The 24,781-nt window shown below is 36.5% G+C and overlaps 1 protein-coding gene across 4 annotated transcripts in view; it reads left to right on the forward strand.

Moving 5' to 3' along the window:
* The window catches only part of FBXL4 (F-box and leucine rich repeat protein 4), a 78,778-nt gene that overhangs the window by 46,476 nt on the left and 7,521 nt on the right, over positions 1-24,781 (forward strand). For all 4 annotated transcript variants that reach the window (XM_066358842.1, XM_066358841.1, XM_066358844.1 and 1 more), the window contains 2 exons: positions 4,929-5,142; positions 23,235-23,306. In XM_066358842.1, coding sequence (XP_066214939.1) covers positions 4,929-5,142; positions 23,235-23,306 — 286 coding nt within the window. The remainder of the gene's footprint in view (positions 1-4,928; positions 5,143-23,234; positions 23,307-24,781) is intronic.

Here is a 24,781-nt window from a genome sequence, read left to right on the forward strand (position 1 = left end):
GTTGCTTGCCTGTACGTCTTATAGTTGTCTCTTTTTAGATCGTCAGTACCTGGAAATTAGAGACAATTTACAGACTAACTTCTACTATTGCTGGATAGTACCATACACAGTTAAGCAGAAGTTTTATTTTTAATGGCTTTATTTTTGAACAGATGTAAAAAATAATGTTCCAAGTTATTTTGAATTAAAAATTACCTTAAATATGCTATTTTATAAAACTCAAGGAAGGTCAGCTAACAAAACGTAAGATTAAATATCAGAAGCAATGGATATTTATATCTAATTTTCCTTTTACCTTTATATATCAGGTGGATTGTAAAGATTAGTGTCTTCAATTTTGTGATGAGTAAACTCAAATCATTCATTCATGTGGTGTTAATTATTTTAGGTTGCAAAATAGTTACCATTTAGTAAATGGTACCATTTAGTATATTACTTCTTATGTACTTACATTACTCTGGACAAATTAATTCACTTCATAAGGATAAGCAATTTGTTTCTCTCTCCAGAGAGTCCTTTTGTTCATAGCAGGAAACCTAGTTTGGGATTATTTATCTGAACTTAGATCTTTTCATAATACCTTCAATATCAAGAAATACTTATGGGAATTTATGACATGGAATAAAGGTTGTAGGAAATAAAGAAATAGTTTTCCTTTAAGGTGACCAGTATCACAATTGAGATGAATAAATACATAATCAAGACAAAAACATGCTATAATTATGTATTAAATAAAACTTACATGAGCAGCATTAAAGAAGGAAGTAAGAGTTGTATTTGGCTAATTAATTGGGTCTGTTGCTACTTCTGCCTTCTTGGAATGGACATGCTGTGAAAAAAGTAGGTAATGTAGATCTTGTAAGTTTAGGAAGAGAGAATATAGGGATACTGACCAAATAATCTGCTTAGAGTAAAAAAATAGAAAAAGAGTGACAGAAAGGTAGTATCGGCATGATCATTATCTTTATTGGACTTTCCAAGTCTGTCATTCATTAAATCAACTTGGCAAGTTTTCTAGTCTCTTAACAGTTGGTTTTCTGGTGATTGGCTTGGTATCACACTGTAAATTCTTTAGACGGGAAAAGTTCAATAATGAGAGCAAGGAAAAAAAGGATGTTAAATATCCCAAGTCCAATCTGAAAGAGAATTGTAGAACAAAGTGCTTGCTCAAGTAATGAAGACCTTCAAGAGATGCTTAAACATTTTAATTTTAAGAGTTAATATACTCACTTAACTTCCGTGATCTGCAGTTAATTTCAGAAGTAAGAAATCAAAATAGGATATCTTTAATTCTCTGAAAATTTATGTCCATTTACTTCTAGATTGCTAGCTTATAAATAATGAAGTACAACCCATAACTACTCTGTATGTTCAGAGTAAGGTAAAAAATGTTTATTTTGTCATATGTCTTGGGAATAATTTGACCCTGTTAAGGAAAAAAGGACCCTGAGTTCATAGAACTTTATTCTAAAATACAGAGAACTTAAATTCTTCAAGTGAATTTTCATAATTGCAAGATTTATTAAATCAAGCTCTCATCAAATGTGTTTTACATGCCTCATATTGTGCTAAGTACTGGGTACACCAAGAATCTGTTTAAATTGTCAAAGGATTTAGGCAGCTTATAAAACTCATTATAAAGAAATTAGTCAGTAAGGAAATTATGGAAATTAAGAAAAAAATAGTGGTTGAAAAATAGATGAGCCAGAGTTTAACTCCGTTTATACAGAGAAGGTATATCCTAGTTTACTATAGATTGCCTACCTTTGAAATAGATGCAGAATCTCAATACTGAGTACCATATTCACCTGGTGCACCATCCTCTCTTCTCTGAATACTGTCATGGTGGCCTGATGGTTTCCCTTTTATACCCCTATTTCAGTGGTGGGATTCAGCTGGTTTGCACCAGTGTGGCAGAACTGATACCTAATTTTTTGTTGTTTAGCGAACTGGTTGTGAAAATGGCACTTGTAATCAGGGTTCTCTCTAAGGTCGGTGCCTGAGCAGCCATCCAATGTGGAAATCACAAATTTACATTCCTTAGTTTTTGTTTATTTGTATTTTTCTGAAGTTAGAAGCAGGGAGGCAGTCAGACTCCCGCATGCACCCAACTGGGATCCACCTGGCATGCCTACCAGAGGGCGATGCTCGGCCCATCTGGGTCATTGCTCCATTGTCCTAGTGCCTGAGGCAGAGGCCATGGAGCTGTTCTCAGCAGCCAGGCCAACTTTGCTCCAATGAAGCATTGGCTGCAGGAGGGGAAGAGAGAGATAGAGAGGAAAGAGAAGGGGAAGGCTGGAGAAGCAGACGGACGCTTCTCCTGTGTGCCCTGACAGGGAATTGAACCCGGGACTTCCACATGCCGGGCGGAGGCTCTACCACTAAGCCATCTAACCAGGGCCTCTTTAGTTTTTTTTAATGTTCATCTGCACAATAGTGTATTCTAAGTGACTGCAGTAATGTTCATTCTGTCCATAGGTGAAAAAAATGTGATGAAACTATGCTTGTAGTATTTATTTATTCATTTCATAAAACTCATTATACCTTTGATGAAATACTACATTTTAATTTCCTTGCATTTGTTACTTCAGTAAACAAACATATAACATAAAGAGAATACGTGCCAAACAACCAGGGGGTGACAGCTTGTATTGTTTTTTGTCAGGTATTTATTATTTAATATTTTTTCATTAATATTTTAAAACTCTAACATAATCTAGTTATGTGTACCTCTTTTGTTGTTCTTATTTATTAAATGCATGAAATAATAAACTACCTTTCAGTATATCTTTTTTTATATTTAAAACAGTCATTAGAGCAGAGAACCAGTTGTTAAATTATTTGAATCCCAGCTCTGCCCTATTTCCTTCAGTCTTTTATCCCCACAGAAAGCAGTGATCACATTAAAATGCACGCAGGTTTTGTCACTCCTCTGCTCAAATCTCTCCTATGATTGAGAATCCCGTCTCTTAAAATAAAAGCCCAAGTCTTTATAAGATACGGATTATATGAACTGTCCCTTACCCCCCTGATGTGCTTCTCATCCCCCCCCCCCTCACTTTGTGCCTGCCCCTCCCTTTGCCAGATATCTGTCAGTCACCTTCTCAGTGAGGCTTCTCTGACCATCCTATTTACCTTGGCAATATTTCCTATTGCTCTTCCCTGCTTTTCTTTCCTCCTTGGCACTTTTCACTCTCTTTTTATTTCACTCATTTATTTTATTATAGTCTACCTTCCCTGCCAAAATGTGAATAAGTTCCATGACAGCAGAGACTTTGTTTTGTCTACTCCCAGCTCCCCAGTGTCTAGAGTAATACCTGGGTCAGAGTAGTAACTCAATAGATATTTGTTGAATGAATAAATTAATGAATGAATGTGCTTGATGCAAACTGCAATTTAGTTTCCATAACTAGTGAGGTAACAGTAGTCAGGTGGATAGGAGGAAATCCAGGAGAGGGAATAGCTTGAGATGTGCCAGAGAATTTTAAGGAAGGGGTGGGTAGTTGTGTAAAATGCCACAGTAAGTCAAGTGATACAAAGACGGAAAAGAAAGGCTATCAGATTTGCCCTTTAAAAGGAAAGGCTAGATTTAGGGAGAGCAGACACATTTTGCAATGGATTAAGAATAGCGGGTGTTCAAGTGTAAATAAAATGTGTAGGCTACAGAGTTATTTTCAGTTTTTAAAATAAATTTGTAGCAACTCATTTTTGATTGTTGTTTGGTTGTAAGTTTGCCAAAATTTAGCTTTTATTTTAGTATTTGTGGGGTGCTTTGACCTTTTCAAGCTTCTTTCACATATTATTTGATGTTCAAAATCATGAGATAGTATGGTCAGTGCTGTTATGTAATTCTGGTCTGCCTTTTACAGCTGAGGAAATGCTGAGACTTGGGTATGTGCTTCTTCCAAAGTTACATGCTAGGAAATAGTGGAACCGGGTAAAAAATCTGACTTTTGACTTAGAAGTTCACTGTTAACTTTCTTTACTTAAGTGATTGATTTAGTCAATTTTATTTTTATATGTATTTGTAAGCTTATTAAACCATTAGGAAAAAAGATGTGGCATAAATAAACTAACAGTATATTACTGATGTGACACTGACATAGGCCAAGAGAATGTCAAGAGACCTGGACAGGGATGATTGGTACTCTTAAGGGTTCAGTTTGCTTAGTTGATAGTTTCATGGATTCAAATACTCCTAGACTCACAATTACTTTTAGATTATTTTCAGATGATGATTATGGACAGGACTATTTTTCCCATCTGTTATGTAACTAAGATAAATAGTTATTTCTATTCTGAGAAGGAATTATTTTGTCTTCCACATTTAATTATTTCTGTGTATTTTATGTGAAGCTGCAATTGAATATCTTGTAGTAATTTCAACACCATCTAACCGCTAAATAATAACAGTTACAAGGAACATATCACAACGGTACAGTTAAGCCAACCCAGGAATTTACTGAGTTGAGAGGAGGCTAGTGTGATTTGTTTTGAGATCATTTAATTAAAGCTATCACATTGCATACCATGTGAAAAATAAATTATCCAGTATTGAATGGGTACTATTTAGGAGAAAATGTCTTCCAAGAGTTTAGAGTTTTGTTATGTTTTGTTTTTTGGCTCTACTAACTTAATTGTGAATTTCGTGTATGTTGGAGAAACACACGCTCTGCTTTCTTAATTTTCCACTTAGCATTAGCTGCCATTTTTTGTGATGTGAGTCCATTTTATCTTCTCAGGTTGATTTATTTTAGCCTAAACATGCCTGTCTCAGTATATAGTAAATGAGGATTTAAGTGAAATAAGTTTTACGTTTTCCCATTTTTCTGAAGTTGTCTGTTTAGAGTTGATATGATTCCAAAGTACTTGCAAAAATACTTTTAGTTTTAGTTTTATGAAATTCACATGGAGCATTATTTCTACAGGTTTCTGAAGGTTTGTGGATCTGAACTAGTGCGCCTCGAATTATCTTGCAGCCACTTCCTAAATGAAACTTGCTTGGAGATTATTTCTGAGATGTGCCCCAATCTACAGGAGTTAAATCTCTCATCCTGTGATAAACTACCACCTCAAGCATTCAACCACATTGCCAAGTTATGTGGCCTTAAACGACTTGTTCTCTACCGAACAAAAGTAGAGGTAAGAGTAACTCATTTACATCTTTGCTAATGTAATAGCCAACTGAATATTTAGTCGCTTATAATAATGTGATTTCTGGATCCTAAACAGATTGAGTTTATGGTGTCACCTGGCTATTCAGAAGTCATTTGAACTGATTCAGTCATTTCAAAACTATTTAGTGTTTTGTATTGTTTTTATTATTTATAAAAAATATTCTCTGTGCTCTTACAAGTTTTTAAAGCTGTTTATGTTTCCACGTAAAGAAACAAGCAATAGGTTAGGTGAGCTGGAATGCTGGCAGGGAGTGAACTGGAGAATGGAGCAGGAGCATGGTATGCAGGAAGACATTTGCTTGGAGCAGAAAGAAGCAAAGTGGAATTTTTCCAGACCAGACTTAGGAATTAAAATTCCTGATATTATAGCTTACAAGTCTCTTTAAAGAAAAATGGAGTTATGTCATATATATTAATCTACTGGCTTTTCACACATAATACCTCTATGACATCTTTCCAGGTCATTACATATACCCCCTGACTCTCTTCATTAACTGTCATGTATGTTATTCAGTAATCTATTCAGCCATTTCCCAAATGATCAACACTGAGGGTTTTCCAGTAATTTTTCTTTTACAGACTATCTATCACAAAATTTTACATATACATGTTATTATTGCTGTAGGATAGAGTCCTGTAAGTGTTATTGCTGGGTCAGAATATGTGCCTGGGCCCCTGAAGTAAACTGCTTTCTGTTCTGTACTGTTCCCTCTACTCCTGTCATGTTGGCCTTCTTTCTAGTCCTTGAACATTGTGGTCCCAGCTCAAGGCCTTGCTCTCCAGCCTGTCTGTAATACTCTTCCAGCTAATTGAATGGATGCCTTCTTCTTAGCTTGATGTTCAACTTAAAATTTTTATTCAGAGATGACCTCTTAGACATTGCTAAAAGGAACCTGCCCTCCCGTTTCTAGTTTGCATCTTAGCATCTTTATCACTCTGAAATTCTTTGTTTTCTTGCTATTATCTGTCTGTCTCCTTACACTGGGAGATAAGTTTCATGAAGGTTAAGAGCCTTATATGTTCTTTTTCTTCATTACTATGTTTCCAGCATCTAGAATATACTTGGTAAAGATTGGCCTTTTAATAAATATTTATTTACCTTGATCGAAGCTTCAACCTCTTAGTATTTCAGTTTCCTCATCTCTAAGATGGAGATAATAAGAATATAGAGCTCATATTGTCATTGTGAAAATTGTACATAAAGAGCTTAGAGGGTACCTAGAACATAGTAAGTGTTCAGTAAGTATTAGCTGCTAGAAACAGTAGTAGTAGTAGTGATAATATCATCGCAGTTCTATAGAATGTTTGGGTGCCTAGAACATAGTAAGTTCAATAAGTATTAGCTGCTAAAAACCGTAGTAGTAGTAGTGATAATATCATCGCAACCAGAGCCATTCTAGCGCCTGAGGCAGAGGCCATAGAGCCATCCTCAGCGCCCGGGCCAACCTTGCTCCAATGGAGCCTTGGCTGCGGGAAGGGAAGAGAGAGACAGAGAGGAAAGAGAGGGGGAGGGGTGGAGAAGCAGATGGGCGCCTCTCCTGTGTGCCCTGGCCGGGAATAGAACTCGGGACTCCTGCACGCCAGGCCAAGGCTCTACCACTGAGCCAACCGGCCAGGGCCATTACTAAGTTAGATAGAACTTAATAAATAATGTAGACTAATAGAGTCACAACAGGTATACCATTCTTATTTTAAATATAATGGGATATCTTCAATGTTTTATGTTTTTTATATTTATACAAAAAGTATTTAGTACATATATTATGTGCCAGACACTACTAGGCACTAGGACTTCAGTAGTGCCTATTGAAGACAACTCCTCATGCAGTTTACTTATTTTATTTGTTGTTTGATGCTGTTATGTGATAAGTAGTCTTTATCATTCTTGTTTGATTAAGAATATTTTATCAAAAATGTATATTTTAAGTTATTAAAGCCTCTGTTACCACATTTATCTTTTTTTGTTTATTAATATAATGGCTTATGTTGAACAGCCCTTACTTTCCTGGAATAATCTGTACATATTTTTAATTTAATACATAGCTAGGTTAGCCTGCCTAGGCAGTGGCACAGTGGATAGAGTGTTGGACTAGGACGCGGAGGACCCGGGTTTGAAACCCCGAGGTCGCCAGCTTGAGTGCGAGCTCATCCAGCTTGAGCACAGGTTCACCAGCTTGAGTTGGTCACTCGCTTTGCTGTAGCCTCCCAGTCAAGACACATAGGAGAAAACAATCATTGAACAACTAAGGTGCCACAATGAAGAACTAATGCATCTCATCTCTCTTTCTTCCTGTCTGCCTGTCCTTCTCTGTGACTTTCTCTCTCTCTGTGTCAAAAAAAAAAAAAATACATAGCTAGGTTAATTTCCTAACATTTTAGAGCAAAACTGCTTGCGCTTAGATTCTAGTTTTATCACTTACTAATTATGTTATCTTGCGGAGGTTTCTTAACCCCCTGTGCTTATGCTTTCCTGTCTATATTGAGGAAATAATAATAGTGTGCATCTCAAAGAGTTATTGTGAGGATTAAATAATTTAATATACATAAATTGTCTATAACAGTGCTTGGTTCATAGTAAATATTCTTTAAAGGTTTACACTTATAAATACTTTTGCATCTGCATTCCTAAGTGAGATTGAATTGTGGTTTTCCTTTTCATACTATCTTACTAGATGTGGGCTAGGATTGTGATAGCATAGGAGAATGATTTGGGAGATCCCCATTTTTCTCTCTGATCTGGAATAACTTGAACAAATGGGAATTATCTGTTCGATAAAATTTACCTATAAAACCATCTGGGTGTATAGCTTTTTTTATTAGTAAATCAGAGTAGATACCTTTTTCTAGACATAGCCTTTTTTCTTATCTATGGAAGCCTGGAAGTATGTGAGTATAAGAGCTTCTGTATAATGCAGAATTCCTGATTTTGGGCAAAATGTTTACCTTCAGTTTAACAGGTGAACTGTTATGGTGGAAAGAAGACTGATTCTAATTATGACCCTATCAGTAACAAGTTTAGTGATCTAGGTGAAGTTGTCTCAAATTTCTAGATTATTTATTTGTAAAATGAGAAGAACGCTGTCCCTGAAAGCTAGTGTAAAGATAGTGTTAGCCCATGCATTTACAGGTCTGTAAAATAACGTATTGCTGATGCATAGGTGCTGTGTTTTAAGTGGTTAGGCAGGCTACGCATGTTGCAGGTCTAGTTACCCAATATTAATGAACCTATAGCAGTAGGGTCAGAATTTCCTTATATGCTGGTAGGTAGGACCTGGCATGCTGATGTGGCTTGTTTATGAGCCAATAGTGAAACAGGCAGTGGGCTCAGGGGGCTGGGCCTCTCTCTACCTGATGCATTTTACCAACGTGACTGCTGCGTTGACTACTTAGCCTCATGTATAACCTTGTCAGGAACTGGGGATGTATCCCAGAGCATATCTTTGTCTGCTTGATTGCTGCTTTGGTAGTAAAATAAAGTGAGAGCAACCTTAAAACAAGTCCCAGGTGTCACTGTCACCAATTTTGACCTCAACGTTTTATGGTGTGGCCTAGGTGATTAAGATTTCTCTCCCAGCTCCACTGCTTTGGCTAATACTCTGGTAGCACTTTCCAGTGAGAGGAAGGAGCAATAGGATTTTGTTGAGACTTTGGTTATTATTAAAACTGGTTAGCAGTAAGATTTGGGTCTTTGATTCATACATTATTTGATAATTTAAAAACTGGGAATATATTTGTTATTTAGTCTGTATAAAAGTACCAAGTAATAAAACTGTTCATATCTTGGCTTTCCCACAGGAAAGATTTATGTGTTGGATAAGTCATTTATACTAAGCTAAAAGTTTTTTCATCTATTTAGGAAAAAACCCCCAAAAACCTTGTCCTATTACATAGGCTATTGAGAAGACCAAATTAGGTCATAAATGTAGAAAAAAATACACTTTATAAATTAAATGGATTTGTGTAGATGTGAAAATGATAGCCTAGACTTAGTATATTCCTTCACAGTTATCCCTACTTGCACCAAGTATTCTTATAGAGCTTCCTAAATAGGATCATCTTTTCTATCTTGTGCTAAGAGAGAGTTAGGCTGCGTTATTTCTTTCATCGTTACAATTTGTTTCTTTAAAAAAGAATGTTTATTCCTAAATTGTAAACTTATAATGGGAGGAACCATGTTTGACTCTTTACTTCTTTACAATTAGTACATAGAACAGTGTCTTAGTAAACTTATGTTGAATGAATAATAGCTATATTTTATAAATTTATTTTTTCATTATTAGATAAGTTAGTCAGCATGAGATAAGTTCATCTTCCTACCGAATAACGTGATTTACTAAGAACATGGGTGGGTGGGCCAACAACTTGAAAAAATTGTAAGAAAATATTTGAACTGTATTTGTTCAGAATTTTTAACCCTAAAAGATCATGAAATAGTTCAATTTGTTTTGTTAATTTATTTACTTCATGAGATCTTTTTCTATCTTTAGATGTGAAAATGATAGCCTAGATTTACTCAGTATATTCCTACACAGTTATCCCCACTTGCACCAAGTATTCAAGGATTGCAATGAAAAATAGCTTTATCAGAGAAGTAATAAATGTGTTCTTATAACATCATCTAAAATAAAATGTCAGAACTGGGGATGTATCCCATGCATATCCTTTGTGCTGCCTGAGTGCTGCTTTGGTAGTAAGGTAAAATGAGAGCAACCTTAAAACAAGCTAAATAAGCCATGTGTAGAGTTAGTGGTATACATTTGTAGAATTTCAGTAGTTGCAGAGCAGTAAATATGTGGTTGGTGAAGAACAAGGTACTACTACATTAAAGAAAGACAGAGTGGACTGTCTTTACAAGAAGCCCAGTGCATGCTTTAACAATGTCAGAGGTTTAGTTGGAGAATGGTCTGAGTTGGGGAATCTTTTTAGAAGAGATGATTCTAGAACTGATATTTAGGCCCTGTATACTGTGTGATCCCAGTATAATTAGTGAAATGGATGATTAAATAGGGTAGCTTCCTTTTTTACTGGATTTGAGGGATTTTTTAGGGTTGCATAGGCAACACTTTAGACAAAAGATGAGAACTTAGAAGGAGACAGGAAAGAAACTTTAGTTGTACTTAGATTCTTCTACTATCTGTGACAAACAAGTAATTGTAGTAGAGTTAGATGTAGAATGATTGGAAGGACTTTGTTTCAATTCTGTTGGTCCTTTTCTTCTTTAGTCACAAGATTCTTGTTATGTATGATAAGCATTGATTGCAAGCACTTCTTTAGCCAACATGATAATGTATTTGCATGTGATAAGTACTATAAAAGTTTAATTCATTAAATAGACTTTTAAGTACTTAAAGGGAAAATTTTTTATTTTGAAATAATTTGACTTAAAAAGTTTTATGCAAAACATTGCATAAAAAGCAGTTTCCTCTACAATATGCATACACACATATTTATTTTTGCTGAACCATTTGAAAATAAATGACAGATATAATTATCCTTTAACCCTATAGGGGCAAATATTAGCAGCATACTCTTAAATGCTTGTGTTATGAGCTGAATTGTATCACCCCAAAATTCATAGGTTGAAGTTTTAACTCCTCCTTGTCCCTCATAATGTATTGGAAATGGAGTCTTTAAAGAAGTAATTAAGATTAAGTGAGGTCATCAGGGTAGGCCCTAATCCAATATGACTGTTGTCTTTAAAAGAACTAGAGATTAGGTCATAGATATATGTGATGTCACCAGAAGAACATGGCCAGTTTCAAGCCAAGAAGTGAGACCTTAGAAAAAACTAACCCTGCAGACACCTTGATCTAAGACTTCTAGCCTCCAGAATTATGAAAAAATTCATTTATGTTGTTTAGGCTACCTAGCCTGTGGTATTTTGTTCTAGCAGCCGTGGCAAACTAATACAACTTTTAAAGGATGGCATAAGAACCACTTTTTAACATATTGCATAAAACATATCTTTAGGTGAAGCTCTATGATTTTCTAAAACAATTTGGATTCATGTTAGAAGTTTGAGCTTATTTACTTTTCTTTCTTTTGGAAAAAAAAATCTGGATTAGGGTGATATAGGTCATGACAGATAGCTCAGTAAGAATGTCACTCTGTTGCTTAGCAGCAGACAAGAAAACCAAGAGTGTTTTTTAAACATTGAGGTATAAATGGAACACCTGCATCTAGTTTGATTGCCTCACTTCAAGAATGATAGAGCATAAATTGAAAGAATCTGAAGGAGTGAAAAAACTGATTATAGGTATTGTGGGGGACTAGTATATGACAGTAATCCGTAAGTGTGGTTCAGCAGCTGTTTACCTGGCCTACTGGGCTGGGACAACAGTTTCAAGGACCCCGCTGCCTTCATCATCATGAACCAGAACACAACAAAAGTCGATGATCTTTACTTCTGTTGGATATCAACACTCTTCTCCTATTTTTCTTTCTTCAATGCCAGTTTATTTGGCAGAATAGATACATAAGTAAAAATGCATTCCACCCTATCTGTTGATGAAAAGCACCTGGGCTTTCCTACAAAAGATACATAAACTGTCTTTTGGAAAATGTAGGATTTGACATAGTGCCTTGAATTTGCTTTCTGCCACATAGACACAGTGGTCTCCTTAAGTGCATTCTTATTTGATCTAAGGACATATTACTGTATGTTGGTAGATAGAAACAGGGATGGCCTTTCTTTTAATAGAGCCAGTGCCACTAACAAACTCACTGTAAGATCAAACTGTATGGCAAATGAAAGTGATGGTCTTTCACTCAGCAGAGCCGGTGCTCATAACTAACCAAGACCATGAGGAGAAACTGAAATGGAAAGAACCTACTTTGGTCACCTAAAATGACTGATAGAGGCTGTCATTAGCTAACTGTCATCTAAAATGCAGTATATTTCAAACAGATTAATTTAGCTAGATAACATAAAACAAAAGGGTATTAACTTTTTGTTCTTAAACAGAATCAAATTAAGATTTTATTAATATATATTTAACTTATTGTCATATACTAAAACTAAAAAAATGTTTGATAAGTTTTTGATATATATCTCCAGGCAAGACTATTCCTATACTTCTCTCTATCTTGATTGGCTTTGGAGAAGTTCCAATGGGAATATGAGGCTTTTGGTGGGGTTGGGTGAATATGATCTAAGGAATGAGCTACGGTTCTGTCAGGGTCAAGAAATCTGACTTGTCAGGGTAATGGGGGCTCTTGGAGGTCAGAATCATTAGCCACCACATTCATGACAGTGACCAGTAAACCAGGTATAAGGAATCTTCTTGGAAACAACAGAGATAGAAGATTATCACATTTTCACACCATTGGCATGTCACATGAGAAACCAAATTATAGTTATAAGACTCATTTGGTGAGTTTAGAATGAGAACACTGAGAATTATGTGACAAATGCTGGCACCATCTTAACAGGAAGAAAATACTTTTGAAAGAAGATAGATAAATTTTTTGAACCAGTGTATTCTTTTAGCTGGACAGTGACAACAGATATATGCCTCAGACTCCTCTTACCTGTTTCCTTGATAGTCTAACCCTTACCCCTTTGATTGAAACATTCTTTCTTATAAAAATAAGGTTACTGTCAAGTCCTGCTGATGTGCAAACTGCCATGATATTTTGACAGCATATCTCTGCCATCATTTATTATGGATTGATATGGAAATTAGTTATCTGTGAGGAAAGATATATTCAACTATATTATTATAGGAGAAATCCACAACAGTGGTAAAAATAGGGTCAGGCAGATGTATGTATTAAATCTTAGATTTTGTCTATCACACACATGCATTTCTGCAGTTCAACAAATAATGTGAACCTTTTACCAAATCTTCTATGCTAGAACCAAATTTCTGAGTTTGCGGTCTAGTGTAGCTTTAACCATCTAGAGTTAGGTTTAAAGAACTTTCCTTTTGTACCTCAAAGGCATGTGTAAGAGCTTTATTATGTCATATATGGTCTTTAACCTTTTCTTTTGGAGATGAATCAGAAGTCTAATGTTTCCACTACAATGTTAATCTTTACTAAACCCTGAGGTTGCCAGCTTGATCTTTGAATCATATACATGACCCCATTGTCACTGGCTTGAGCCCAAAAGTCACTGGCTTGAGCAAAGGACTCCACTGGCTCAGCTGGAGTCCCCAAGTCAAGGCACATATGAGAAAGCAATCAGTGAACAACTAAAGTGCCACAACTATGAGTTGATACTTCTCATCCCTCTCCCTTCCTGTCTGTCTGTTCCTTTCTCTCTCTCTCTCTAAAAAAAAAAAAAAAATTAACCTGTAAAAAACAATATTATTTTCAAGTTGTAATCATGTATTGGTAAATAATCTATACTACATTGTGTATGTAAATTGTTTAAAAGGGAACAATTTGTGGTGGATGGTTTATAGCAAATCTATGTAAAATAATTGAATTAAAATATTCTGGAATGATGAAGTTTATTTCTACATACAGCATAGAGCATAGTTAACTTTAAATAGTTCTCAAAATACTTCAACTTTTACTCTATATTTTTTTACCCAAATTTCTTTCTTTTTTTTAACTAATGGGGGGGACAGACAGACAGGATGGGAGAGAGATGAGAAGCACCAACTCATAGTTGCGGCACCTTAGTTGCACAGAAGATGGTGACCTCAGGGTTTCAAACCTGGGTCCTCAGCATCCCAGTCCAACGCTCTATCCACTGAACCACTGTCTGGTCAGGCCCAAATTTCTTGAGATTGGAATACTGAGGGAAAAATATGAGAGAAAGATTCACACATAAATGTGTGTTTTAATTTTCAATAATTGAGTGATTGTGTTATTAGGACTTCCTTAGTGGTATTCATTATACAAATTTGTGAATTTTTATTTAGTGAATATGCTTTTATAAAATCCCATCTCATTATATGTAGATTTTGTTCTAATGTGTTTGAAATGTATCATGATCAGTGCAAGTACATTTGTTTGTGATCAGGTGAGGTCATTAGTCTCTATACTTTAGCTACTGTATGTTTATAATATATAAAACTTGTTATATGTTCCTTCAATATGCTTTCTAGAAGTCATGTGTTAGAGTAGAGAATATGGATTTGGAATCCTACCTAAGAATGTTATAATTAAGGGTTGCATTCTTTATTTAAGATAAGCAAAAGGTTTTAACTGAGTTTTAAAAGTTATAAACTAGTTATGACAAGTATAAATGTTGAATAGTTAACATAGTACCGCATATATTGATTTTATAATGTCTCACTATATTATAGTATTTACATAAAATACATTAATACAACTCTACTAAACCATAAATCTGGACTATGTAAAAATTATATGTGAGTGTTATAATAAACAACATTATATTATTTTATTAGGTATTTTTGCTTAGCACTTCAGACTTTGGAGGATGGGAGGTTATGAAGTTTATGGACAGCATTTTTTAAAAGGCTGTCAATGATATTCAAATTCCTGCCTTCTTTTACCTTTTAATAACTTTCCTTGTAACAAGTAGAGGCATTGATAATAAGTCTCTTTAGTTTATGGTTAGTTATTGGTTTTTAGACCTGCTGAACTGGGTTAGTAGGTAGATTTTAGGTGGAAAGCAAAAGGATTCTTTTTTTATGAACATGTATTTTACTACCAGATGCCAGCGTTCATCTCGGGTATGCTTTGATAATTCTGTAGAAGAAATGTACATGATCAGTCATCTCTTAGTGAATTTCTTTCCACAGTGATTTAAATAAGGTTGACCTTGGACTAAAAATAACACACTCATTTGAAAATGAATGCTGCCTTGCATTATAAGAGTTACTAACTCTTTAAATTGTATTTTAACTTTATAGAGCTAGTCTTATGTTTCTCTTGAATGAATTTTAGAGAACTAACCACAGCAGAATTTGTGGACTTGGGGACCTAAAAGATATCTTAAGTCTTAAAAAAGAGATTCATAAAAATTTTCTCATTTTATATTTGAATGCCTTTTTACAGTACACTAATATAGTTTTAATCCATCCATTTGTGTGTTCTAGAAGTGCTGCAAGTACTCATTACAGTAGAATTATTCTCTTTAATAGGAGTTGGCAGACTTTTTCTGTGAGGGCCCAAAAAATAAGTATTTTAGGCTCTGTAGGCCGTGCGATGTCTGTTACAACCACTCAGCCCCACTGTTGCCCTGTGAAAATAGCCGTGGACAATAAATAAATGGATGTGTGTGACTGTGTTCCAATCAAAGTGTATTTACAAAACAGTGAGTGGCCGGATCTGGCCTGTGGGCAGTCGTTTGCCAGCTCCTGCTTTAAACCTGCTCTCCAAAATCAAGCACTTTTATATCTGGAAATGAGGACCTAGTTTCTCCTGTTTGCTTTAGCATGAATAGCACTACTTCAATTCTGAATATTAACAGCATGGTGAAAAATATCCTAGAGATATTCCAGGAAGAAAAAGGCTAACTGAATTTGGAGAGGTTGCATATTGATCTCTAGATGTGTTTTTTAAACCTGGGTATTCATTCCCACAGTCTCTCGCTTATCATGAGCTCTGCTGGGCAAAGTCATGAGACTTTTCACTTGTGCTTGCTCACGTTAGTGCTGCCTGTCAGCCCTTTGATCTCTCTCTACTTGACTCCTTGTTACATACCTCACAGCATCTCTTCCAAGGCCGACCTTGTTTCTTCCTTCAGCCGTCACCTCTGTCCCCTCATAACTCGGTCTCAACATTTGATTTCACATGTCTTATTTAGCAAAGATATGTGATATCATTCAATATAAATCTCTTTTGTTCCATATTCTTTTTTAAGGTACAAATGAAAAAATTATACTTCTCTCTGCTATTAAATGAACTTTTAAATTCCCCATTTAATGTGGACTGTTTTAAGTTATTATAAAATATTTGCCTGAATATTATGCCATGTATTCCTCCTCTGTGACCTGAAATTCCTCCAAAATGCAGCTACCTTTCCACAAGGTGTTTTCTAGATATATAATTATTAGAATCTTAATTCAACAATGAGTTGTTTTTGCCTTAAAATTATAATCTTTAAGATAGACAGTAAGCAATAGATATAGCTTCTCTAAGGAACAGTTCAAAGTCAACATGATATTCTTGACAATAAGTATTTTTTGTCTTATTCTAATTTTTAATTAAAGGAACCAATTCAACAGGGAACTAATTTCAAAGTATATCCAAAGAATCTTGTTCCAGCATGCGGGCAGTCAGTTAGAGCTAGGTAACTATTTAGATCAGGGGTCCCCAAACTTTTTACACAGGGGGCCAGTTCACTGTCCCTCAGACTGTTGGAGGCTAGACTATAAAAAAAAAACTATGAACAAATCCCTATGCACACTGCACATATCTTATTTTAAAGTAAAAAAACAAAATGGGAACAAATACAATATTTAAAATAAAGAACAAATAAGTTTAAATCAACAAACTGACTAGTATTTCAATGGGAACTATGCCCCTCTCACTGACCACCAATGAAAGAGATGCCCCTTCCGGAAGTGTGGCGGTGGCCAGATAAATGGCCTCAGGGGGCCGCATGTGGCCCGCGGGCCGTAGTTTGGGGACCCCTGATTTAGATAGAGGGCTGTCTAGACTCTCCAGGGGTTGCATGGAAATCTTAGAGATAGGAGGGTATGGGGGCTTGGGCAGATATACTCAAAACCACACAGTGACCTGGCATTGGCCGCGCCTCCAGGTCGGAACTGAGCCAGGACTCTGCGCTTTCCACACAGGTCCTGATTTGGATGGGGCAATCTGCAAACCCTTTAGGGAAGAATAAAGACTGAGGGCAGAGGATTAGAGTTCAAAAGGTAAATAAACACATGCTTTTAAATAGAACAAGGAAACAATATTTTTTAAAAATAAAATTATGGACCATACATAGGCTAAAACAGCAAGAATAGGTATTGAAAAATAGCTAATTGTAATAAAAAAGAGTAGTTTGATAAATTCTAAATTAGACACAAAGAACTAAATTGGAAGAGTCTAAGGAATATACTTAAAGTTGTAAAAGCCTTGAATGTTAAGCACTGCTGTAAGTAGTTTATATATTATTTATTTATCTATTGCTGTCTACCCTTTGCCCCCAAACTTAATGGCTTAAAAAGCCCATGTCCATGATATCATGCAGTTTCTGTAGGTCAGGAAGCTGAGACTAGTTTGGCTGGGTAGTTTTGGCTCAGAGTTTTCAACAAGGTTGCAGCCAAGTTGTTGGGGAGGCTGCCGTCGCCTGAGGGCTTGACTGCACCTGGAGGATTAGCATCCAGGCTCACGGGTGGCTGTCGGCAGAGGACCTCTTTAGCTGGTGGTCAGAGGCCTCAGTTTCTCTCTTCATGGACCTCTCCTGCCTGAGTGTTCGCATGACATGACAGCTGGCTTTTCTTAAATGAGCAATGGGGGAGGGAAGAACCCAAAAGGAGCCACAGCCCTTTTATAACTGTATTTGTTAGAGTTTTCCAGGAAAAGAGAAATAAAGAGAGAGAGTATGTGTGTACAGCTTTATTATAAGGAATTGGTTTGTGTGGTTATGGAGGTTGGCAAGTCCCATGTCCTACCCAGTGAGTCAGAATGCTGGAGACTCTGGGGAGCCAGTGGTGTAGTTCCAATGTCGAGGCCTGCGTACAGCCTTGGGACCCAGGAAGAGATGATGTTTCAGTTTGAGTCTGAAATCAGGAATAAGTGGATGTCCCAGTTCAAAGGTCATCAGGCAGGAAGAATTCTTTCTTACTTGGGGGAGAGTCAGTCTTTTGTTTTATTCATGTCTTTGACTGATTGGATGAGGCCCACCCACATTAGAGAATAATATGCTGTACTTAGTATGCTTATTAAATATTAATCTCATTCAAAAACACTCTCACAGAGACATCCAAAATAGTGTTGGACCAAATATCTGGGCACCCTGTGGCCTACTCAGTATTAACTATCACAATAACCTAATATATCATCACTTCTGCTATGTTCTATTTGTTAAAAGTAAGTCACTATGTCCAGCCCACACTCAAAGGGGGAAGAATTAAGTTCCACTTCTGGGAGGTAGGAAGATAGAATAATTTGTGGACATATTTTTTAAACTACTGTAGGTTCTGGTACTTGGGAGACTCCAATATTCTTTTTTTTTTTGTATTTTTCTGAAGCTGGAAACAGGGAGGCAGTCAGACAGACTCCCGCATGTGCCCGACCGGGATCCACCCGGCACGCCCACCAGGGGGCAATGCTCTGCCCATCTGGGGCATTGCTCTGTTGCAACCAGGGCCATTCTAGCGCCTGAGGCAGAGGCCATGGAGCCATCCCCAGCACCCGGGCCATCTTTGCTCCAATGGAACCTCGGCTGCGGGAGGGGACGAGAGAGACAGAGAGGAAGGAGAGGGGGAGGGGTGGAGGAGCAGATGGGCGCCCCTCCTGTGTGCCCTGGCCGGGAATCAAACCCGGGACCTCCACACACCAGGCTGATGCTCTACCACTGAGCCAACCGGCCAGGGCCTCCAATATTCATTTAATAGGAGATTCAGAAGGAAGAAATAGAAGAAATGATAGAAAAGCAATATTTGAAGAGAGAATTGTTAAGAATCTTGATTGTTCATGAAAAAAAGATATGGCTGTTCAAGTAAATGTTTACTCAGGATACCAAACAGAATAAATGAAAATAATTTTTTTTTTTTTAATTTTTCTGAAGCTGGAAACGGGGAGGCAGTCAGACAGACTCCCGCATGTGCCCGACTGGGATCCACCTGGCACGCCCACCAGGGGGCGATGCTCTGCCCATCCGGGGCGTCGCTCTGTCGCGACCAGAGCCACTCTAGCGCCTGGGGCAGAGGCCAAGGAGCCATCCCTAGCGCCCGGGCCATCTTTTTGCTCCAATGGAGACTCGGCTGCGGGAGGGGAAGAGAGTAACAGAGAGGAAGGGGGGGGTGGAGAAGCAGATGGGCGCTTCTCCTGTGTGCCCTGGCCGGGAATCGAACCCAGGACTCCTGCACGCCAGGCCGATGCTCTACCACTGAGCCAACCGGCCAGGACCTGAAAATAATTTTTTATCTAGATCTGTTGTGATGAAATTGCAGATATAAATGCTAAAGTGACAAGCTATCAGAGAAAAAAGACATATTACTTCCAGAGGAAGACAATTAGACTGACAGCAGACATCAAAATAATAGGTAATGGAGTAATACTTTCAAAATAAAGAAGGAAGATAGCTGTAATCCTAAAATATTAAGCTTGGCTAAATTTTCATGAAAGATTGAGGAGATATATAAAGGCTAAATATGTTATTTAACTTTCTGAGACTCAGATCCTTATCTATAAGTGGGAATAATGATATTTACCTTATAGGTTATTTTCTGCCATATTTACTGATATATTTCAAGTACCTAAGCAGTGCCTAACACATAATAGGTATTCAACAAATATATGATATATATATACATATATATATAATTTTTTTAATTTTAATTTTTTAATTTTTTCTGAAGTTAGAAGCAGGGAGGCAGAGAGACAGACTCCCATATGTGCTCAATCAGGATCCACCAGGCAATCCCACCAGGGGGCGATGCTTTGCCCACCTGAACTTTGCTCCATTGCAACTGGAGCCATTCTAGCACCTGAGGCAGAGGCCATGGTACCATCCTTAGTGCCTGGGCCAACTTTGCTCCAAAGAGCCTTGGCTATGGGAGGGGAAAAGAGAGGTAGAGAGAAAGGAAAAGGGGAAGGGTGGTGGAGAAGCAGATGGGCGCTTCTCCTGTGTGCCCTGGCCAGGAATCAAACCTGAGACTTCCACACGCCAGGCTGACGCTCTACCACTGAGCCAAGGCCTCAGCAAATATTTATTAAATGAATAAATAGGTTATTGTGAGGATTACTACATATAATTTACAGCATTTCTGACATGTTGATAACTACTCAATAAATGTTTTTGTTAAGATTTTACCACTCGTGAATACTCACTAAAAGAACTATTAAAAATATTTTTCAATAAGAAAATTTCAGAAGAGGGTTTCAGATATAGTAAACAATTATGACACAGAAATTGATAAAGTTCTAGTAAATTAAAAAATGATAATAGGAGTAGAAAGAAAAGCTAATCTTTAGCAGTGTTTTTAAAAAGGTAAACTGAATTTTTCAGGTGATTCTAACCTGTGAAAGAGGAAGAGGCCAAAAATATTAGAGTTTTAAAGACTGAAGAAAGGGTATTTTCCTTCCTATATTTATAGACTTTTACTACAAACTATAATAATTAAGACTGAAGTTTTAGTGCAGGGAAAGGCAAATAGACCAGTAAAACAAATGACCCAGAAGTAGACTTACACATATGAGGGAATTTGACATATGACAAAAAGTATCACAAATCAGTGGATATGGTAGAATCTTCAACAAATTGAACGGGGACAAATGGTTATTCCTAAGAAAATCTTGAAATTTGATATCTTAGTGTGTATAAAAATCACTTTCAGTTGGTCAAAACCTAAGTGCTAAAAAGAAAACCTTTAAAAAATAATAATAGAAGAATATTCTTCCTTGGGTAAAGAGGGAACATTTAGAAAAGACAACGATACACACATCAAGATTGATGTGACTGTGTTAAAATTTAAAATTTCATGTCTCAGAAGATTCTATAAAAAAAGCTAAAAGACAAGTCTTAGGTTTAGGAAAGATATTTGTAATGAATGTAACTGACAGAGATTGGTATTCAACGTAAAAAGAAAAGAATTCCTGCAAGTGAAGAAGGAAGAAACAACCTAATTGAAAAATCAGTAAAAAAATATGATTAAGCAATATACAGAACAGGTAGTATAAGTGGCCCATAAACACAAGATTTTCAACCTCACTAGGAATTATACTAATGCAATTTATACCATTCCATACTCATCAGATAGGCAGATGATAAAAAGGTTGAGAAGACTATATGTTGGCAAATTGCAGGGACCCCACATTCTTTTATAACTGGTGGAGTATCAATTGATACAATCACTCAGGAGTGCTGTTATGGAAAATCTAATAAAATCAGAGCATACATAAACACCTGGAAATTCTTCAATTAGTATGTACTTTTTTATAAATGCACAGGAAACACTAAGAATTTTTACTCTAATCATCTTTGTTATGGTAAAATTTGTAAGCAAACTAAATATTTGTCCAGTGAAAGTGTATGCTGTAGTATATTTGCATGGAATAGTATATAGCACTTAAAAAGTCAGTGAACTAAAGCTGTGAGTATCATTGTGGACACATCCCTCTCAAACACTGTTAAGGAAGATGCAGAAGTATATGCACAATATAATACTACTTATATAAAAACCATGGAGAACAATATTATATGCCATTTATAGACACATAATGTATAATAAACTTACATAATCTTCAGGCATGTTTTTAAACTCTGAGTCAGTATAAAGGTTAACTCTGAGAAAATATGTGAATGGGTGGACGGATATATAAACAGAGAAAGATAAGCAAAGGAAGCAAATTGGATTGTATACTGAACTGTATACTTATCTCTATATTATATTCTTCATTGTAAGTAATTTAAAAATAAATTACCAAACAAGGTCCATGATGAAGTGTGTGTGTGTGTGTGTGTGTGTGTTTGAGTGTCTATGTGTATGTTAATTTAAAATTTCTTATCCACAAGACTATATGGGATCCTCTCTAAAAATTATCTAATGTGTTCTGGATATTGCTAATGGGAAAGTATTACAAAACAACCTTGTTGTAAGAATCTGGTACTCTAATAAAAAACAAACCTCATGTCATTGCCCCATCTGTTATTAAGTTAAAATAGCTAAGTATTATGGAGAATATGAAAATTAACTTATCTTTATATATCTCTAATAATGTCAACATTCTGAGAGCTACATGGAATCGCCTTGTGTATGTTATAAGTTGTGTTAAAACTTAAGCATAAAATCAATATAAACCTTTTTTCCTAAGTTTAAACAAATGCCCAACAGTGATATTTCACTTGTTTACTATCTCACTAGGGCTTATTATAACTGTTGTTATTTTATTTTTGCCTTAAGTTTATTTTATCTGAAAAACTTTATTACTTTATTTTCTTAATGAGACTCTTATCTGGGTTTGAACAGGATGTTATGTATTGTCATTGACATATTTGTCATTCCCTCCCCACCTGGTATTTTTCAGTTTCTGAACTCTTGAAACAGATTAAACATGGGTTGTATATCATCTTAATTTTGTTAGATATGATTTAGTTCAATTGTTTTGAAAGAAATTTGGCTGCATAAGTTGAAGTAGTTTTTTTATTAATTTATAAAATAAAAAATGAGAAATTTAAATGTTTTGCATTGTTTTCCACAAGTTTTCATGGCAGATGTCATGGAAATGAAGTTATGACTATTATGAGATATTTTAGATACCAGGATTATGTTGCAGCCTAGCGTTTCTTTGGGTTTATTTAATGATAAGACTGTTTCCATTGCATTGATCAGGATAGATGGGCTGAAATGGCAGGAACATGACTTGAAAGTGCATGTTATATATGTTTCAGTCAGCATGTTGCTAGTGACAGGTGCTCAATGGTGGTTGGGATCCTTGTCAGCAAAGAGAATCCTTTGACATTAAAGTCACCAGCCCAGTCCTGATTTCGGGTGACTCTATTGGCAGTTCCATCAGGCTGCAGCTGATCAGCGAATGTCAGAGCTGCTGCGGTTCTTCAGAGTGTCACTAGCCCACTCTGGGGTTTTCTGCCATGGTTTTTGGAGGGAGGGGTTGTTTAGCTTGTCTTGTTGTTCAGTCTTAATGAGACTTTCAAATTGCTTACTTTTGGGAAGTGAAATTAGAGGGCACAGGGAATATAGGAATCTTTAGGGCATGCAAAACCATGTACAGACTGACGACTTACATGGAGACTAGTAATAATTACCTTGACTCCAAGCCAATCAATATGGGAGGAGTACCTGGGGACTCATTAAATGGCATTTGTGGTGTCTGTAACCTAGGTTTTGAGCTCTGTTTCAGGAGAAGTAGTGACAGCCTTTAATGTCTAATTGACCTCTTCTCTTTGTTTCACTTTCTTTCACTTTCCCTGTTTGCCTCTGATATGGTCCCTGATGGCAGCAAACAGCACTGCTCAGCATTTTGAACTTCTGTTCAGAGCTTCAACACCTCAGTTTGGGTAGTTGTGTAATGGTAAGTATTTAAAAATTCTTTAAACTCAATTGCTCATTCCCTTTTTCTTCCCATGGGTGAATTTTATCCTGACTCATCCCACACCAAACCCACCACAGCTTTTCTGACTTATGGTCAACTATTGGACCCCACTTTCACACATTGTTCTTAAATTGAGAGTGTGTCCTTGAAACACTGATGTTACTTAGCCGAGAGAGCAAGGAGAGGAGTGTAGTGTGGTAGAAAGAGTGTGGTTCTGCTTCAGGTCAGACGTTATCTCAGACCAGTTATTTACCTTTCTGTGTTTCTTTATAAAGTAAGTTATCAATCGCACCCAAATGCCAGTTGTTCAGTAAGGTTTTCACAAAGCTAAATTTAGTTTTTAAGTTCTGAGATTATTTCTGGAAATGTTGATGGTAGTCGATAGGTTTGTTTGCTTTTGTTTCATTGGCCTTAGTGGGTGAGATAAAAAGATGGGTAGTCTATGTTGGAACTCCTTTTATTTTTTTTCAATTTTACTGGTTCATTAAATCCAAAAGCCAAGACTGTTTGACTAGATATTCTATAAAGTCATTTCCAACTTTAAATTATGATTTATATGCCATTGAAGGGGCTCATGGGATGAGTTAAATCTTTTTCATCTAAATTGTATGACTTATAAGTAATTCTGACACTCAAGGGACTTAGCTCTCTTTGTGTTTGCGTGTTCAAGTGTATGCACGCGCTTGCATGTATGCACACTCACAGGCATGTATGTACACTCACAGGTATGTATGCACACTCACAGGCATGTGTGCACACTCACAGGTAATGCATCTCCCAATATAATTGTGAGCAATCCATTCCTCCTCAAGGCAGATTTAGGAGGTCCCCAACCATTCCAGTTTTGATTCATTTATTAGGAAGACCAGAATAAGCAGGATGGTTGCAAGATTCTCGACATTTTCTCCTGGTGTCCTAGACTTGGAATCAACAGGTACAGTCACAGACCTAAAATAGATCCCATCTAAACACCTTTTAGACCTCAATAATGACTTCAGAGGTGCCCCAAGGTTTGGCAGGGTAGGCTGAAGAGACCAATTATAGTGACCTATTTGTCTCCACATCCCTCTAGTGTTAAATTCTGGAGGTTAGGCCTAATTAATCTCCAACTGTAGGCTCAGGCCCATCCTGGTCTCTGAAAACATGTTGAGATCCCACTAATTCAGCATTAGGTTTTCTTTACTTCTGACCCAATTCTTACCTTAGTGAGTTATGTCATGAGCTTCTGCTGGATCCCTCTACAGGCTACAGGCTCTCTGAATGGGTCCATGCGACTGGCAGTTTCTCTGGTAATAAGTGTTTTTCCTTTGCTTAAACCAGTGTTTTCCAACTTTACCTATTTTTCTGTATTACATTTATTCATATGTAATATACCATGGTAAATACTGCTTTATAAAAATAAGCTATTTTAAAATTAAACTATGTAGTTACTAGTTAAATATTGTGACCATTGA

Source organism: Saccopteryx leptura, chromosome 1 (assembly GCF_036850995.1).
Source record: "Saccopteryx leptura isolate mSacLep1 chromosome 1, mSacLep1_pri_phased_curated, whole genome shotgun sequence".
Lineage (NCBI taxonomy): Eukaryota > Metazoa > Chordata > Mammalia > Chiroptera > Emballonuridae > Saccopteryx > Saccopteryx leptura.